The sequence below is a fragment of the Panthera pardus genome, unplaced genomic scaffold, assembly GCF_024362965.1.
Source record: "Panthera pardus isolate Hobbes unplaced genomic scaffold, ASM2436296v1 HiC_scaffold_7, whole genome shotgun sequence".
Classification (NCBI taxonomy): domain Eukaryota; kingdom Metazoa; phylum Chordata; class Mammalia; order Carnivora; family Felidae; genus Panthera; species Panthera pardus.
The window spans coordinates 78,055,881-78,075,953 of NW_026527002.1; the positions used below are offsets into that span (position 1 = coordinate 78,055,881).

The window sequence follows — 20,073 nt, forward strand, 5'->3', positions numbered from 1 at the left end:
GTGTACGCTCTGTGGGAATGGGGCTAACCTGGGGGCACCAGAGATTCTGGCCACTGAGCTGTGGCTGGAGGCACTGGTGGACACAGTGGTGATCCGGAACCATTCTTTGTGGTGGGATACACACCACGAAGGGGTTATCTGTATCTACCTAATATAAAATCTCCCCGCCTCCCTATTTCTTTCCAATTTCTGGAGGGCTCGCAGCCTGGGTCTGTCTTCGTCACAGATTCTGTGTAGGATGGCTCATTGAAGATGAGTTGTAGCAGGTCCCCAGACCTAACAGTGTGGGGGCTGGACTTACCACACTGACCCAGTCCAGGAATCCAGGGAACACAGTGAGAGCAGCCCCCCAACCTGCAGTCGCATCTACGCTCACTCTGGCCCCTGGGCCCCCCGGTTCTTCCCGGCCCTGGGCTACCCCAAATGCCTTGAGACTAAATAGGGTTCTGTTTGCAAGAGACCACACGAAGCCTCTGCCCATCTGGGATCCTGGCTTCACCCCTCTGACTCTCAGCCTCCTAATCTGTGAACAGAGGACCTCAAAGTCCGGTGAGAAATAAACAAGATAATGCATGAAAAATGCCTGACGCCATGCCTGGCACATGGTGACAGCACAACGAATCTAGCTGCTAATGCACCCCTGCGATTTCTGTTAGTCTTTCCTTCCCTGAATCTGTTGTCTTGCCTCATCTACCGATAAGATGCCCTTGGTCATCAATACTGGCTGCCAACTTCCCTACTTAACCGAGCTGTTCAGGCAACTCACTCAAGGCCTTTGAGTCCATTCCCTTATCGTAGGGTCATTCTCCTTCCTAAGGGGATTGTTACAATATCTAAATGAAATAATGCAGGCAGAGCCCCAGTTGTGTTGCAGGGTTCTTTGTGTGGGGCCTATAAATGCTGATTCCCTCGGTCTCTACCCCCTTTCTTTTGTCTGGGATGTTTTCATCAAACCCAGCTCACTGGGTTGGTAGTCAGCAGGGTACAGTACAGCAGGTAAATGCACCAGAAAATGCCTACCAAAGGGAGGAATGCCACAGACTTTGCTTTGTGAAGAAAGCAGTTGTTGCTTTCCAGGAGTAGAGAGAACCTCCAGGTCATCTTACCCAACCTCTTGCCAGATACCTGAATCCTTGCTGCAATATCCCTGCCAAAGGGCTACTGTGCAGCCTACCCGTCCAAGCTCCAGGTGACAGGCAGGAAACTCTCCACCTACCTGTACTTTATCAGGTAGCTGTCACAAGCTCTGGCCCATGCAAGACGAAGTCAGATGACAGGGGCGTTAAACACGGGGGCCAGCAGCTGGACACACTAGGTTTGGGTCTCAGCACTGCCATCATCCAGCTCTGTGACCTTGAACAAGTAAGTGCCTTCCCCAGCTGGGCTCAACCTCCTCCTTTGTAAAATGCAGACGTAACAGCGCCCACCCACTGGGTTGTTTGTGAAGATCAGATGAAATAATATTTCTCCAAGGGAGCCATCTGATTGATGGAGATATCCTGAGGATGACCTTGCTGGGCACACATCCAATTGTGGAAGTTCATTTCACCAGGACTCTTAGGAGATGAACTCTCTACCCAGGCAGTTTTCCAACTATGAGAATGAAGTATGTGATGGTATAAATTCCTGGGGGCAGAGATAAATATTCTGCAATAAAAGGTGCCTTCTCAGCAAGGGAGGGACTTTCCACCAGCCACCTGGTCCAGACCAGCAGTCTTTAACCTGCTATAAAGTAGGGAACGATAACAGTACACTCTGCTGACCTGGGCAAACCCACTTGGCCCCAGGCTGTTGTCTACTGGGTTTCCAGGCAAAGTGCAGCTCCATGGCTCCAGGGAGCCTCAGGCACCACCCTGAGTGTGGGTGCCCACTTCCCTCCGGGGTCCCCAGCTGCTCTGATGAACACAGCTGCACCCTGTAGCAGGTAAGGAACACCAAGCTGACTAAATGTCATTTTCAATGCTGTAGCCATAAAGCATGAGGCTCCACATTACTGTTATCATTGGCAGAAAGGCTGGGACGTCTTGAGGTAGAAATCCTTGCAGGGGAGGGACAGGGCTGATGCAAAGCCAGCTCCTTCTAGGGCAATGGAATTATGAGAATGATTTAGGCTCATAAAACCCTGCGATAAACAAGGAATTGAATCAATAGGTAATGATTTCTTGTCATGTCCTTGACTGTGAAAAAAGCTTTCTCTTGTCAATTAAAATCAGGAAAGACTTTCTACTACTACTTTAAAAAAAATGTATAACTTTCTATCAAGGCATCTCAATGTGTACAGAGATTACAAATCTCAGGCTTCTGGAAAGGTCTTCTTTTCCCTTTTGTTTTCCTCCCTTGCTCTCAGACATGAACTCTGTTTTGTTTGTTTGTTTGTTTGTTTGTTTGTTTTGGCATCACCCAAGTGTTTGGAATGCAGGAAGTGAGGAAGAGGCTGATCACACAAATGCCAAGCTTCACCCTAAATTAAGACAAAGGCTTGACACAGAGCCAGGAAAAGTGTCCTCCCCACTCACTGCAGTGAGACTGTTCTTTCTGAAGCACAGGCCTTACGCATCTGTCTTGCTCACAGCCTGTCCTGGCCTCCACCATTTAAGGCCCAAGGCCCTTGGTCAGGCACCTGGACACCTAGTGGTCTTGGCTCAATCTCAGCAGAGGGATGTCCAGCTTCTCAAGGCTCTCGGCATTCATGGACAAGATGGACAGGTTCTGAAAACCATCTAAGTCTGAACCCAGATCTGGTCTCCTCCTGGCCAAGGGGCCCAGCAGCGGCCTTCACCTCCCTGCACCCATACCCTGGCCCTTGCACTGGCAGGACGCACACCCAAGCTGCCTGACTCTGCCTACGGCCCCCTGTTCAGAACACGAGAGACAGCCCTGTGTGGGGTTAGAGGTCAGTCTCTGAAATCAGCGAGGACTGGATTTTGCATTCCTAGAAAGACACTGACCTTCAGGGTCTCAGGCTCCTTACATGCCAACCTACAATGCAAACGGTACCAACCTCCTAGAGCAATTGTAGGAGAGAGATACACACCCAGCATTTAGCACAGCCCTGCACAGGAGAACTTTCTGTGAGGACAGAAACGCTGTGTATCTGTGTCATTCCAATAAGACAGGCTCTAGCCACATCTGGCTGTCATGTGGTTGGAACGTGGCTAGTGGGACCAAGGACCCGAATTTTTAATTGCATTTAATTTTCGTTAACTTAAAGTTAAATTGACACCCATGGCTGGTGGCTGCCAGACGAGAAAGAGGATTGAGCACATCGCCGGGCACACAGGGAGTTCTCAACAGCTGCTGGCCTCGTTGACACTAACACACAGTTGTTCAAACAAAAACCCCCACAACTTATTGAGATCTCCAACTCCCCATCACCATTTTCAAAACGCATGCACATTTGCTTCATGCTTTTACCTTGACCAAGAGATTTATGTCCCCTGGAGACAGTAGAGAAGAAGGCCCCTGCCAAAGTAAAAAGAAGTCAATACGGACACACACAGACACGTGCACACAGTGTATCCCGTTCTAGCTCAGACAGTGCAAGGGCTTCAAAGTGCGCCCCATCACGCAGAACTCATCTGTGCCCTGCACACCATGCAAAAAGCCCTGCATATGTCCCAAGCCAAGGTGGCACGGGAAGAAGTCACTTCTGAGGTCACCATACAGGCTGTCAGTCCTAACCAAGTCTGACTGACATCAGCCTTTCTGGTCCCCAGTCCCCTTCTGCTGGCCCGTTCTCCTGGTGGCCTCTCCTCCCCGCCCCCCTCAAAACCTCATAGGTCATATGGGTGCTGTGGAAGGCAAAGGGAGGCACTATCCTGGATTCCCCAGATGGGTAAGAGCCGTTGCCATCAGTCATTGACAACCTACTATGAATTTAAAGCCACTTTTCCAGCTCTCCCCAGTGAAATCGCATTCTAATCCTCGCCCTTCATTATGGGTTGAAGGAGTGTTAATTCTGGGAAGGGGATCTCATTAGTCAGGGGTAATTACAGAGCCTCTGAAGGTATGTACGTAGAAGTCTGCAGGTCCCCAAATCTGCAGTCAAACCCACTGAGTTGGAGTGTGCTGTGTTAGGATTATGGCCAAGGTGGGGTGGAGGCTGGGTTCATACAGGGGTATAAGGAACACACAGCTGGAGGGAAAGCAATGCTTAAAAGGCAGACACTGAAGGAAGAGAGAATTCTTAGGTAGAACTGGAGTAGAGGGACATGGTTATTTTGCAAACTTCTAACTTCTGCAACGGAGAAAGAGTGCCAGAGAATCCAGTCTCCAGGGGAAGGTATTAGATTTTCCTCTATAATATGGGAAGCCTGTGGCCACAAGTGAACATACACTGCTGAATTCTTTTGATTAAGCCTGTGTTCGAGTTTATGAATTATGAATTACCTCTAGCATCCTGGGGACGCTGACACCAATACCATTTTCCAGGCTACCAAACCCCTTTCCCTGACCCTCCAGGGCTCCTGCCGCACCCTGCGGCTAACCAAAGCCATGTGTCGGTGGCACCACGTACGTTTGCCCAGGATAACCTTGGTAGTGACTATGGATGGGTGTGGTCTCCCGGGCTCCTGGGTACAGGTGCTCTATCACAGACCCTCTGGACTGTGACCCAAGGTGGAGACCCAGGACAAAGGCTGGCAGACTCCGATTTGGAGGTGCCCAGGCAGTGCCAGCCCCACAGGCAGAGCTCACTTTGAGTGCGGCTGCTACAACAGAAGCCAAGGCCTCCCTCGTCCTGAGCGAGACCCTCTACAGGAAGGCCTACCTCTGCAATATTGTTTATTAAAACTTTAATTTAAAAGCAGAAAGAGGTTTTATCCTGAAGCCTTACATTTTTCCCTGGGAAGTTAGTACTGTTCAAATCGGGACATGTGCATGCTGCTGGTGTCGCATGAGCTGCGATGTTTCCATGCAGTCATGAGAGCCCCCTGTGTAATCAGAGTCGGGCCACACCAGACCACACAGCCAGGCAGCACTCACAGAGACAGAACAGGGAGCAGATGTTCAGTCTAGGTGCAGCGTGGCCTCGGGGAAGAGTTTAATTAATGCCTTGTACCCTCTTCCATAAACCTCTCGGGGTAGGTCACATAAGAACAGACAGGAACGGGTCTGTGGGGTGCAGTGCCTTCCGAGGCTGGGCACAAGGTGCTTAGCCGTCTGCCAGGCTGGCCTCTGAGGAGTCACTCACACATGGGTCATTCCAGGAGTGACAGACAGGTAGGCAAACAGACAGTGGGAAGTGCTGAGGCCAGTCTGAGCCCTCCTCGCCTCCTCGTGTATCACTCCACCAGCTGCCGGGGAGGCAGGCTGGAAATGCAGGACTGACCCATACAGGGGTGACACACAGCGGCCTCGTGTCAAGGTGGGACAGTGTCGTGGTGCCGTTCACAGATCCAGGTCCCCGTGGGGTCAGGCCAAGACTCCCTTTCCCCTGCCCTGTCCTGCCTCCCTCGATCCTCACGGGCTTCACCCTCAACCCATCTGCTGCCCAAGAGTCCCCCCTAGAGGCACAGAGAGGGGCCCAACCCTGGACGGGGATGCCCAGTACAGGAGTCCTGTGGGTGCAGCGCCGGAGAAGTGCTCTGGGACCGTGTAGTAAAGGCCGAACTCAGCCAGCCAGGGGCGTCCAAACCCACTCACTCTGACCTTGCCAGTTCCTGACGGGTAACCTCGACGCCCTCACACGCCTCACCTGGTAGGGCCTGGGTGAGTTTCCTTTCTGGGCGACGTGCCATGCTTTCCCCGAGCACCTGCTGCCCTCCGACATCCGTGCGACCCCAGGAAACTGCTGGGGAGTGAAGTGCTGTCCCCACAAGCCCTCCAGGGGAGACACACTGGGAACCCTGTGCTCCGTGCCTCTACATCCTCCCGTGCTGGCTGCCACCTGTGTCCTCCCTCCATAAGGAACCGTCATCATCACCGTGAGTGGAGCTGCCTTCCTGAGTTCCAGGAGTCCTCCCGGTGAATCACTGAGCCTGAGGGAGCTTGGGGACCCCCTCTGACCACCAAGAGCAGAGACCCCAACAGCTACTGGGATGCATCTGGGACCATTTGTGGGCAGTGCATTCAGTAAATTTAATGGTGATGAGAAACAGACCTATTTCTTCTCCCTCCTCTATTCTCCCCTTCCTCCCCCTTCCTCCCTCCCTCTCTCCCTCTCCCTCTGCAGGTGACCAGCTATAAGACAGTCATGCTTCTGCACATTGCCAGCAGTCTGTGTGCTGGCTTAATTCTCTTTGCAGAGAGGTGTCAAGGGCTAGATTTGGCAGAGGTCATTTGAACCCCCGTTTAGTCTCCGGCCTGAACCTTACTCTCCCCTCGCGTCATCGGGGCCTTGCACCGGGCTAATGACGTGGCTTTTGCGGGGCTGACTTCACTGCTGCAGAGCTGGCTTGGGCAGAGGAGGAGGGTGAGTGAGCGGTCCCTAATCTCTCACATGACCTGTCACATGTCACAAGGGTACGGCCTCCAGAACCCTTCTGAATAGACCAGGATCCCCATCCAGGTCTCCTCTGTGCAAAGCACCCCAGGAGAGGGTGTGAAGGTTGCTGGCACCCACAGTGGCCTCTGAGCCCGGGGTGCTTGTCTGAATCCTCAAGGTCAGGCTTACAGGACACTCACGCTCTCAGGTCCAGCTTGAGCTGAAGCTTCTGGCAGGTGAGCATCTTGGTTTCAGAACCAAACTTATGATCTCCCCCTTGTGACCTCAGAATCCCCAGCCCTGATGCTACCCTTTCTTCCCTCCTGGGTAACGTCTTTCAGTGGATCAGTGGACCAGTTTCTCCCATGTCTGCACCGCTGCCTGCCTGCCTGGATTGCTCATCTTCACCACTCCTTTCTTGTAGGGCCCCCTCTACCCCATCCAGTGGCTGGGTCACTTGGCCAAGCCTTTGGGCTTCTCTGCCAACAGCAACATGGGGGATATACATGATGCACGTGAGGGAGCCCACAGGAGCCTTGGGCTAGACCGCCAAGGAGCCGACGTGCAGGACCAGTCATTTCCCGGCAAGTGGGAGCCATGGGCTAGACCACCAAGGAGCCAGCACGTGGACCAGCCATTTCCCAGCAACCCCATGGCTACCACCATTCCCATCATATAAAAGGGGAACCAGATGGCGCTCACATACTAGACAGGGGCAGGAAATGGGCCAGTTAGGAATTTGCAAGGTACAGTGGGGTCCATTTGCCCGCCCCCAGATCCACTCTCTACCCTCTGTCCTACTCAACAACCTGAGGCTGCCCCGTGGGGAACGTGTCATGGGGCTAAGTACCTGCTGGCCTTGGCTAAGGTAGACAAGGAGAGCCACCTTCAGGAAACTGGAGTTGGGGAGACTCTGCTCCCATGCTGGGCCCAGTTCTCTGGCAGTGGCCTTGAACCCACAACGACAGCTCCAATTTGGCAGCCCTTCCCCACCCTTGTGCTCTCGCTTGGTGCTGAAAACTGGGGTCAGGGTCATGGCCATGTCGGCCTCCCACCGTGGCTTATCTCTGGGCTCCCCAGCATCTCAGATCAGCCCCCCGCCCGTGGCTCTGTGAGAAGTCCCTCCTTCAGCCTCTCACACCATCTGAGTTGTGTTTTATTCTCACTGGAGCCCTGACTTGAGAGTCAATATTCATCCAGAACAGTGAGATGACATACTGGTTTGCCAGGAGGCCCTCTTTCTCCTGGATTTCCTGGTACACCCTAAGAGAAGAAAGAAATGAAACATTAACTGTGCTAAGCTCATCATCCAGAGCCACTCTGCTCATGGCCCCCCACCTCTGCATCCGCCAAGTGTAATAAGGTTGAAAAAATTCACCCAACCGTAAAGACTGGCACCAATAAAAAGGCATGGTTTGAAACCTCAGCCGAGCACTCAGTGCTTCCCAGAAAGTATTCAACTGTGGCAAATATTTAGAATGTGCCCACCCTATGACTCCTATCCAAAATGCAAAGCTGCAAATGGCTCATGCACACATCCCACCATCCTTCTCCAAACACAGGTGAAAGGGCCAGCTTGGAGAGCAGAACTGGTTCTAATAGCACGTTGAGATTGGGGCAGGCAAATGAGAATATGTGGACAGGTTCTAGAGTATAACTTCCTCCTCTGCAGTGGAACCAAGGAAGGGAAGGGGAGGGTGACTGATCGTCCCTGCCCATAGTGAACTGAAAGTATAGATGGAGAGATGCACATCTAAGAGTAAATGCTACCGCTTAATGGCGCCACACATCTTTGCTTCATATGAACTCATTGTTGCCAGCCTACCATCCGGTCAGAGGATGCAGTGAGCAACACCCATGTAGAAGACACATGGTCCCTATCTTCTTGGAGCTCAGATCTATCTGAGCAGAAGCCAGACAATGGATACTAAGAGATGACTACCGTCGTCACGATGTCAGAAGTGATGCATCTTTAGCATCAGATAAGGGAGAAAGCCCTTGCAGGGATGGGTCAGGAACAAGTCCGTGGAGAACAAGTCCATGGCACCTGACTTGAGCAGACAGGACCAGGTAAGGAAATTGCCAAAAAAAAAAAAAAAAAAAAAGGAGGCATTGTATGGGACACTGGGAGCTAATGAGGTTCTGAAAGCATAACACAAAAGCATAAGGAGTAAAACTAGACAATACAAAATCATAGGTCACGATCAACCTAGGTCATAGTTCAAAAATCTAAAAATGTTCCTGGGGAAGGGGCAGGGATTAGTGGAGAAGCACTATTCCTCCGGGGGTTCCCTGGTCAAGGGGAGGCTGGGAGACAGTGGAGGTGGGCTTCCAGGGGGGTCCATAAGAACCCCAGCTGAGTGGGTACCATTTCTCATTACTTACGTCCTGGCCAGCTGGTCCCTGGGGGCCGGGGAATCCGGGTAAGCCTCGGGATCCCTGAGGAAAAAAGAAGGTAAGTCACTCGCCAACAGCTTAAGCAAAATTAGGTCCCCCATTCCTTGGCAATAGTTGGTTCCCATTGTACAAATGGCCTGTTACTATGAGGAATCTGATATAATGCGTGTGCCAAGATTCCCTGCTCAGTGATTACTCATTTCCCCATTGCTGTGGAAGTGGGAGTGTCACACACGTGCACACACACACACACACACACACACACACAGAATGCTCTGGAACACCTTCACTGTGAGCCCTCCTGCTCAGGCCCCAGGAGGAAGGCCCCTTCCTTGAGCGGAAGGGTCACAGGGTCAGCTCCCGCGGTGAGCGCACTGGGGCTCACCCCTCTGCATCTGGTGGGCTGCTGGCCGGCTGTGCACAGTGTCCACTACGTAGAGGACATTTATTACTTTCTATTAGAAAATCATTCCCATTCTGTTGAAAATTTCTGGACAGTATCAGGAATTCTCACACATATTTTTCACTGTGGATCTCCCTTCCTGTGGAAATCTTCCTTAAATAGAATCAGCTCTCTGTCCTGGCAGGTGCCGGAACTGTGCCACACGGCAGCTCAGGAGCAAACCCTGCCTCTCTGAGGACTTCCCAAAATGTCCCCTTCACATCGACCCCTCTGTAGGAGCCCCATCCACCATATCACCAACCCTATTGCTATGCTACATTAACTTGTTCTGAAATCTGATGGCTATTAATTAACTGCTCTGAGCCTCTGTTTTCTCATCTATAAAAAATGGGTATAAAAACGCCATTTCTCGGTTCAGAAATCACTGAGTGCACAGAATTTTCATGCAAAATATGTCATCATCGGTGCTAATACGCAGCTCCTCCCGCTCTGGGGGCAGTTTGTAGAAATTCACATTTTCCTGGTAAATGCATGCATATGCTTATCATCCATGGCGGCCACTCCTTAGAACAAGTTTATGGAGAGCTTTCCTGTGGCTTCACCACATTTAGTCCATCGGAGCTCCGCAAAGGCCCATGGGTCTCTCATGCCCACTTTACGGATTAAGAGAGACCCCCCCCCCCAACTTGATCAGGATAATGTGGCTGGGGGTGGTGAAGTCAGGACTCAAAAGCAGTTCTGCTGGTAATTAGATAAAATTCGTCAAGCCATGCTGTCCTTCTGTGATGCAGAGACGCCAAAAAAGCAAAGCCAGTCTCATTCTGCCCAACTCTAGCACACACACACCGGATTCGATGACCACCCATCCTGTTCCTAATCTACCACTCCAGAGACTGGCGGTTATTTTCTAGAGATTGGAACTGTTTAATGTTAGGGATTTGCAGAAACCACTTTCATTTAGCTGCCCCAATATAAAATTGCTTTAATTAGAAAAGAATTTCTCCATGAAGCCCAGCCCTTCATTTCACTCATACTGTACCGGGGGCCCTTTGTCTCCTGGTGGTCCAGAGGGTCCCTAAGAAACAAACAAACAAACAAAACAAGTAAGTAAAGTCAGAAGAAAATACCGTAAACATACCGTAGCTACGATTTCCAAGCCAGGTCTTCACTGTCCTAGAAGGAGTAGCTAACTGCCCCCTGGTGTTAAGCCACAGTCACACCTGCTCACAACACCCGGACATGCCACACATGGAGATCGTCCTGGAACTTTCTCCATTTGCCCTTGAACAGGTACCACCTTATCCTGGCACCCACTTGGTTCCTGACACTGAGCTTATCTCTAGTTTGGACCTCTGGTGCAGGGTGGGAGCCAGCATCCCAGGATCCTCGTGCTGTGCTTTTGTCTTGCTTGGGACACGCTGGGGGCACACGCAGGGCCAGACTCCACAGCATGGCCTGTTTTGGCTGATGCTGCTGTGGTGGCCCCCACCTCCTAACAGGGGATGTTCCCCACCCCGGTCCGCCCTGCAATGAGTGCATCCAGCTTAGGATTTGGCTTCTGGATATTGCATCTAAGATGTGGCCACTGATTAAGGCATTACTGTGTGGTTTCAGGTCCTCCCGTGAGCGGAACCCTCCCTTGCCCTGAATCTTCCCTATGCTATGCTTCTGCGTGGAAGAGTGTGCCCTGCTCTTCTACCTGGACACATTCTTGTCACACTTCGGTTCTCAGTTGAGATGTCACCACCTTGGAAAGCCTTCCCCGGCTTCTCATGGGATGCTCATTAGAGATGTCCCCTAGCCCCTCCATGCACCCCATCCAGGACGCAACGTTGGAGACCAGCCTCACTTCTCGGCTGCCTGTCCTCCCCGCTGAATGCCTGACTGCTGCGTGGTCAGGTGGGTACTGAGCACCTTGCTCGGCATGGTCTCTCCAGCACTCAGCACAGTGCCCCGTGGCAGTTACGGCAAAGTACAGCAGAGCAAATGGGACTCCATCAAAATGAACATTTTAGAGTATGGGAACTTTGGAATCAGGTGTAATCACGCTCACTTTTCACTGATGATCAGAGTCAGGCCAGAGGAGACTGAGGCTTGCCCAAACCACACCGGGAGTCACTCGACAGAGGGGTTAACACACCTCCTGCCCAGTCTAGCGTACCCTCCGTCTCTGTGTGGCAGATCCCAGGAGAACTTCCCAGATATTCCCAAGAGGAAGAAGGATTGCTCATAAATGCATAGGTTTCTGGCAATATGACAAGCCAGGTAATCTTAAAGTCTGCTTATTAAATATGTCCCAGATGGGGTGCCCAGTTGGCTCAGTCAGTTGAGTATCTGACTCTTGATTTCAGCTCAGGTCATGATCCCAGGTCATGGGATGAAGCTCACTGCTCAGAGTGGAGCCTGCCTGAGGTTTTCTCTCTCTCTCTCTCTCTCTCTCTCTGTCCCTCTCCCTAGCTCATGTGAGTGCTCTCTCTTTCTCAAACAAACAGTCATTCCAGAACTACCTGATAAAACAGAGGTAGCATCCTCTTAAGTGCACTGAAGAAAGGAGGGGGAGTCTCCAGAGGCCTACGGGCAAGCAGGTAAGTCAAGCAGATAAGACAAGAGACCTACTTCTATTGCGGGTCTATTTGCCTCTGAAGCCACTTTCCCTGCCTTACTTCTCATTGGTTCTGCCACGTGTCAATGTACACATGGGCCAACGCACACACATCTGAAGTCTACGTTCTTCTGAGTAGTTCTCTACTGAGACTGCACTCATTCCTCAAGGAAAGGACCCAGGGACAACTGATTACCAGCAAGGGGAACACTGCCAGGTCACTTCAGAGGCACCCTGGGTTCTAAATGAAACTCCACGACCGACCTCAAGCACTTAACTTGCTCATTACATTGAGCTCCAAATTTCTCTCTCACGTTACTTCATATAAAATCCACACGTGAAAGATGAATTCTGTTGTCAAAAAGGCGTTCATTTCAAATCTTAGCTTTATCGATTATTAGCTGTTTGGCCTTAAGCAAGTGACTTTGTCTCTGAGCTTTGGTCTCCCACGCAGAATGCAGAGCTAGATGGCCACCTTGCCTTGAGTGATCAGAAGAGAAAACAGATGCTCTAAGTAGAGAACTAAGCCATTCAGTGCATGGCCCACCCTCACAGCTCTTTTGTCAGTATACGTTCAAGAAATTTAATGAAAGTGTTGAGGAGGACGGTGTGTATAATAGCATTCTTACATGTGAAGCCTAAGCATGTTTTCAACAACCACAACCCTCTTTTCCAAGACTATGCCCTATGATATGCTTGCTCAACAGCCACTTTACCCCAACACACATATCTTGGCCTTTGGTACCATGTTCCACTAGAAGGAAACAGCTCCCTGGAGAAATGACTGATCCTGGATCTGGACAAGGAATGTACACAAACCTAGAGCACCTTGTCATTCCAAGAAGCAAGGACACGATTAGACACCGCTAGGCTTTTGTCAAAGGTACTCAGGGTCAATGGGGATAAGCTCCTATTGGCATCGGCTAAGACAACCTGCGCATCAACAGGAAGAATAACCAAGATACATAAAAATGCATCAAATGTATTTGAATCCATGAGTTCAAAATTACTGATGAAAAACAAAAGCACCTAATTAATCATCTTTGTGAGATGCTAGGGAATCAAGTCATTATTTGAAAATAACTGAAGGGGAAGACTGGAACATTCCATATGTATTGTACCATATGAATTGTACCACTGAGTATGTAAATTATAATTGAGGGACCTTTCCTCCATCTAGAAGTATTCTAGCAGATCCATAAAAAAGAGTTGGTAGAACAAGAAGGGCATCAATTTGCAACCCTTGATGTGCTAATTGATCTAAGTATTGGACATCAAAGAGTGTGAACATCACCACGAGAGAGACTACCAGACATCATGTGCTTCCTGATGGAAGAACACACTCCCTGTGAAGTCTTGCCAAAAACATCAAGCCTGAATCTGATCAAGGCTCTAGGCCCAATTACTGATGTATAGAAAATGCAGGCACAGGGCAATGTGTTAAACTAGTAAATTAGCAAATTCCAGACTGTGGGAAGCTCTATGAGACCAAAAAGTAAATCTTGTTTCATCAATAAATAAACTGCAAAAGGAAAGAAAAAATAATGGAGGGAAGTCTACATATTTATAAAAGAAATTAAAAAAAAAATCAGCCAATTACTGTCTCTATTTGGGTCTTGATTCGAACAAAAGAGAACTACGGAAGCATGGCATTTATGGAAGAAATATGAACTTGGCCATTGACTGGATATTTGATGATGTTATGAAATTGCTTTGGGGAGTGTAATAATGAAACTGTGGTTGCATTTAAAAAGTCATTGTCTTTTAGAAACATACCAAAATTATTTACAGATAAAACGAGACACATCTGGGATTTGCTTCAAAATAATGGAGGGTAGTTGAGGATGAATAGGAAGCAGTGTCCTTGAACAGGGATCCTGGTTGTTAGAGCTAAGTGTGGCTGCGTGAGGCTCATTTGGCTATTCTCCCAAAATATTCTTTTGGTGTATCTGAATTTCTCCTTGATAAATATAAGTATACATATAGTGTATATGTATGTATGCATATGTATACTATATACTATGGGGTCTATATGTATTATACTATATGCATATTATATACACTGTATATTATATACACCACATAATTATAAAGTATATATACTCAATAAGTGTAAGTATAGAGTGTGTGTATGTGTGTATATACACTATCTGTATAGTACACACTATGTACTGTATGTATATTATACTATATGTATATTATATATACTATATATATGTATACTATATATTAAATGTATATTATACTATATGTATATCATATACATTATATATCATACACACTAGATATAAAATATATATGCTTGATAAATATAAGTATATACAGAGTGTATGCGTGTGCATATACTATAAATATACTATATACACTATATATACACATATATACTATATATACACATACGCTATATATGTAGCATGCACACATAGTATACACACATGCATACACATGCACCACAATGCTTCTGTTATTTGCTGATAATTGCAGACAGTGAAAACTCACAAAACCGAAAGCCCTGAGAGGCTCTAGATACGCTAAACACCTTTCCTCTGCTATGCTGCTATGCTGACATCACTGTTTCCCTCCTTTGAGGGTTGGTCACCTCTCACCCCTTCTCCCCACTGATAACCTAACACCAAGGTGCAATTTTCTGCTCCACGGTCTTTTATCTGAATGCTAACGTGTGCCAGGCTCTGTGGTGGTCACGGAGGATGCCTACACTCAGTGCTCAAGTAAGGAAACCCACCCTTCTAATAACCAATGGGGACTCAATGGGTCTGGGTTGAAAGATGCCAGAGCTGCTGACACCTGCCTGAGAGACTTGGGGGAGGCTTTACCCAGAGGGTGCCAGGGGACAGAGGTTGGGGGAAGAGGCCGGTGGGCTTCACAGGCAGGGAAGGGCAAGCAGACCCCGGCAGAGGAGAAGTCAAGCTTTGCGCAGGAAAGAACAGTTCCTTTCCTTGACATGGGAATGCCTGGTGGCTGCAGCCATACTTTCCCAGGGCAGCTGGGGTCTGCCTGGGTGAGAAGGGCTTGCAGTGCCCCTCAGGAGAGGCTTCCGAGTTACGGATGAGCTCAGATCCAGGCTCTGGGGTGGTGTGGGCACCCCAGCGGCTGGAGAAGGCCAGGCGGGGAGGCCAGGGTGGAAATCCAGGAGTGAGGTAGGAGGGAGGCCAAACGAGGCCAGAACAACAGCCTGGCCCACTGTAAAGGAATTGAGATCAGCCACAGAGATCGAAAGGAGAGCTCCCAACCAGAAGTGACCATGGAAACTTATTTTAAAACATTTTGGGGGGCACCTGGCTGGCTCAGTCAGTCAAGGGTCCCACTCTTGGTTTTGGCTCAGGTCATGATCTCACAGTTCATGAGTTCGAGCCCTGCACTGGGCTCTGTGCTGACAGTGCAGAACCTGCTTGGGATTTTCTCTCTCCCTCCCTCTCTCTGCCCCTCCCCTGCTCATGCTCTTTCTCTCTCAAAATGCATTAGTAAACAAACAGAAAAATTAAAAAAAATCTTTTTGTTTCATCAACCAAGACTTGAATCTAAACACCAAGAGTGGGATACTCCGTTCCTGGTCATATGCAGAGCTCTAGGGTATGAGGGTGTCTGCCATCCACACCCTCCCCACCTCGCCCTGTGCACAGAACAGGATGGGAGTGCGTGTCAGTGAGTAAAGACCTGCACATTCCCTGGGCATCAGCTTTGGGGTAACTGCTGAGAAATGCCCATAATGAAATGCCTGAGAAATGTCCCCCAGCAGGGCCAGATAAGTGGCCACGTGGCTGCACCAACTCCCTTCGAGGGAAACTGGCCAGCCTCCTTCTTGGGACGGCCTGACCTGAGTGGCTCTCTGGTTCTCCTACACAAAGGAACGGAACCAAACAGGCAGATAAGACACATGAACAAAACGCAACGCTTCTGTATAACCTGAAACCGGCGTGACCTTGTGTGGCAACTGTACCTCCATAAAGAAAGGGGCAGAGAACAACCGCTAGCCTCCTGAGTCGTAGCTCAGAAGCCACGGTGCGCGGAGAAGACGCTGTCCCATGAAGACTCACGAGCATGGACGTGTCACTATCGCTACCCTGCCCAGAGCGCGGCAAGATGCTCGGGGCCCAACCCCAGCTTTGCCAAGTCCCAGCTGTCACTTCAGGCAAGTGGTGTTACCTCTCTGTCTTCACTGGAACATGAAAAGGAGAACAGGACCCACAGGTCCTGGTTGCCCTGCTCACTGCTGCCCCCTGGAGGCCAACCAGCGGGCTCGCTGGGGTTACTGTTCTGCCACCTTTCAGGAGCTTTTATCTCTAGTCTTATTATACTATTTCCTAGATGATGGGGAGTTAAAAAAAACTGTTAGGACACTGACACATTTTATTGCACATCATCAGCTCCATGCTTCTTTCTTCCATCGGGCTGTCAGCCTAACAGCGAGCCAGTCCTGACTGACATGTGACTCTACCTACACCAAGGAGGGCGTCGGTACAAAAGATTGCAGACGGGAAGGAAAGGTCGGGGGAGGATTTTTATGACATCAGAAGGTCAAAGGCAGGGTGCCAGGTGTCATTACCAATGTTATCATGATGTAACCTCACGACACCCCTGCTGCCGCTACAGAAATTACAGGCACTTCACCCATGAAGAAACTGACAGAATCAGAAGGCGTGGGTCTCAGGGAACACGGTCGTCAGCGGGAATCTCGCCCTTGCAGACCTCGAGCTCCTGGCTTCGGTGAGGTTCAGTAGCACTGTGATCTGCCCTCAGGCCTAAGCTGGATCGTTTTTAAGCGTTTAAAACCTTGCTAAAGGAAGATCAGAGGCAACTTGGAGATTAAAGGGGTTTTTTGTGAATGTCTTGAATCTAGAAGCCAAACCCCCCACAGCTGCTTTGCCACCCATATCCCTGTCCAGTGAGGTGCACAGGCTGGCAGGGAAAGCCAGGGCTCCCTTCCAGCGGGGTGGGCACTGCTTCTGGATGCCAAAGGCCTCAGAGCATAATGCCAGGGAAGGGAGGACATGAAGAATAACTTATAAGCTGATCCGTCCTTAATGGGAGCGCTTAATGGAAATGGATAATCCCGCTCATCCTGCTGAAACCACCGGGTGAGGTGACACAGGCGAAGAGAACTGCTTTGGGAGGATGTGGGAGGTGATGTGCATCCTGGCCCTGGCACAGGACGAGCTATGTGACATTGGCCAAGTCACTCCACCTCATGAACCTCAGATTGTTAACCTGGAAAACAGTGATGTAGTCGAGCCATCAGCGCCCCTCTCCAAATGCCCCCTCCCCCTGGCACCTGGCAGCATCCCGGGCTTTCTGGAGCCACAGGACAACTCTTGGCCTGAGGACGGGGCAGGCTGAGAGCTCCTGGGAGTCAGCCCCGCAGGGAGCAGCCTCCACCCGCTGGCCAACAGGAGTGGACACACACATACACCCCCGCCTTCCCCCCACCCCCATTGGAGAACAACTCTGCGATGCACCAGGCCTCTCACCTCTCCCAGGCTGTCAGCAGAAGGAAGCCCTAGTTGTCCACAGCCCAAGCCTGCTCGTGAACACAGTCTCCCTCACTTCCCTTCCTTCCCCCACAGGCTACCCCCCAAGTAGTGATTTCTGGAGCATTTCCCAAATAAACTCCTTGCACTGAACCCTGTTCTCAGGAGAGGCTTCTGCAGAAGGCAGCTTTCACCCAGTGGTAGGGCACATTCACAGGACTGCAGGAGGCGGTGGGTACACAGGCTTCTACACTGGGCACCAGGCCAGACACAGACCACTCGGCAAATGGCCCTGGTCCTGTAAAGAGGCAGCTGAGTCCCTAGTGAACCCACACCCCTGGCATCACCCCCTCCTTCACCTCCCCTGACTCTCAGCGCACCCCTGCATCCTCTGTGCAGATTCCCAGGTCATCAAGAGCCTAGGCAAGGGGCCAAAGACAGGATTTATGAAAATTCAGTAAGCTTTCGTCCGCCACGGAAGCTTGTAATAAGTTGAAGAGGAAAGACAATAAAGAGTTGATTTATAGCCCCTTGGCTGCAGCCAGCCAATTACTTTTCAGGTGGAATCACTTAGGCATGAACATATTTCATGGCTTACTTTAGCTGGCTCTGAAGCGGGAGGTGGGGTGGACGATGTCCCCCTCTACCGACTGGCGTTCTAATTAAGGGCCTGACACGGTGAGCCCGTAGGGAACAGACCGGGATCTACAGAGACCTGCTACGTGACGGAGAGCCCTACATTCACCTTACAGCTTCCCTTGCAAAAAGTTTTCTATTCTAGGGTTAATTCCTACATGAGGCAGAATCCTCACTCCAGATCAGGCCCCAGGAGAAGGAGGGTTTCAGAAATAACAACGCTTGAACCCTGTTCCTTCCAGCTACCAAAAAACTGAAAAAAAAAAAAAATAGCCAAAGACAAAAGATACGGTTGATGTAATGAAGCAGGAGGATTTGTTCTGAGACTTTCTTTGGAGGAAAGACGGACTAAAACTGGACATTCCCAAGGGGATTCCATATGCCTGCTCCATGGTTTCAGGCACTTTTAAGGAGACAGGAGCCCCGCACCCCATGTGAGATGGAAGGGCTGTGGTCATTTCTGGTGGTGAGCAAATGAGGCAAACTGGAGGCGGGGGGTTCCCTGGAGAATTTCAGGGACAGAGTGAAGGACCCAAGACCAACAGTGGTATGTAAGAGGACCACAGATGGAAGAAAAGGGAATTTCTGTTTTATAAGTGATATTGTGGGTAAGAAACTGGATTTCCTCTCAAATTATTTGAGAGACAAAAAGTAGGGTTCCTTTAATGGGTTTTTATTGGGGTCGGTAGTTCTTGAATGCAAAACCAAGCAGAGACTGGGGTCATGTGCTGCTCTGGTTTATATCCAGAATAGGGGTGGAGTTAGACTGGGTTAAATAGCGGTAACAACAATGCATGAATAGTTTGGATATGATGAGGCTTAGTAGTAGCATTTGAAAAGGACTGGGTATTTGAGCTTCTTTTCAATAATAGTAAGACAGGTGCTACAGACTGAATGTTTATGTCCTCCCCAAATTCTTACATGGAAACCAAAGTTCCCTCATGATGGTATCTGGAAATGGGCCTTCGAGAGGTGACTAGGTAATGAGAGCAGAGGCTTCATGACTGGAATTAGTGTCCTTAGAAAAGAGAACCTGGAGAGAGGTCCCTCATTCCTCCACCTTTTGAGGACACAGAGAAAAGACAGCCATCTATGAATCAGGAAAAGGACCATCAGACGATGAATCTGCTCGCACCCTGATCTTGGACATCCAGACTCCAGAACTGTGGGGAATAAGTGCCTATTGCTTATAAGCCACACAGTCCATGATTACTTTTGTTAAAGCAGCCCAAGAGGGCCGAGCAACATGGCTCTCAAGAAAAAAAGTCAATACAATGTTAAGGTGCGTCATTAACGTGCTGTGCATCTTGGTAGCAAAGAAGGGACTACACAGAAGACAAATCACCAGGATTGAAAACTGGCCTTAAATTCTGAAGGCTACAATGCAGTACAAGGGGGTAGGAGGTGTGATCTTTCTGACACCAAAGGGAAGAATCAGAGGCCAGGGGTAGAAGACACAGAAGACCAAATTCCTACTCTCAATGGGAAAAAAAATTCTAATAAATGTCAATTCTCTATAGAAATAGTTGCCTACATTCCAAATCCAGGTGCATTACCTTTCAAAGAAGCATGTCTTCCATTTCTCAAGATATTCAGGTGGAGGCTGGCTGAAAATATTGACCGCTATCCTCCACCTGGATGGAGGCGCAGGCATCCCTGGTCCTTGCAATCTCGATTAAGCTCTAAAGTCACCACCTCTAGGGAGTCTGTAGACTCATGTCCACCAGACTGATGTGCATTATTTATCAAACTACCAATCTAAGGACCACTGCATAGATTCCATTTTGGAGACTGTATGAAAACCGTCCTTGACTGCATTCATGTCCTCACCTGTAGACTAACTGGAGGAAGAGGGGTAATGAACTCACTACACCTACAGTACATGAGAGCTTGCTGTTTCCCCCACATCACACCCCTTCCCCGTCAACTCAGGTTCACGGGCTACAACTCAGATTTGCAAAGTTTGGCCAATGAGTCATTTTTTATCTTTTTTTAATATTAATGAATTTTGTTCTCTCCTCTTTCAATTGAACAAGTCCAGTTCTTCCCCAAAGCCTTATTCCCACACAAACTACACCAAGTTTGAGAACAAAGTCAGTAGACGGGTCTAGGTCCCAATGGACTG

The 20,073-nt window shown here is 49.5% G+C and overlaps 1 protein-coding gene across 1 annotated transcript in view; it reads right to left on the minus strand.

Annotated features, from left to right (window-relative positions):
- Positions 1-20,073, minus strand: part of COL22A1 (collagen type XXII alpha 1 chain) — a 258,748-nt gene that overhangs the window by 58,872 nt on the left and 179,803 nt on the right. The window contains exons 41-44 of the mRNA XM_019459762.2: positions 10,264-10,299; positions 8,810-8,863; positions 7,643-7,687; positions 3,415-3,462 (exon numbers count right to left, since the gene is read on the minus strand). Of these exons, the coding sequence (XP_019315307.2) occupies positions 3,415-3,462; positions 7,643-7,687; positions 8,810-8,863; positions 10,264-10,299 (183 nt within the window). The remainder of the gene's footprint in view (positions 1-3,414; positions 3,463-7,642; positions 7,688-8,809; positions 8,864-10,263; positions 10,300-20,073) is intronic.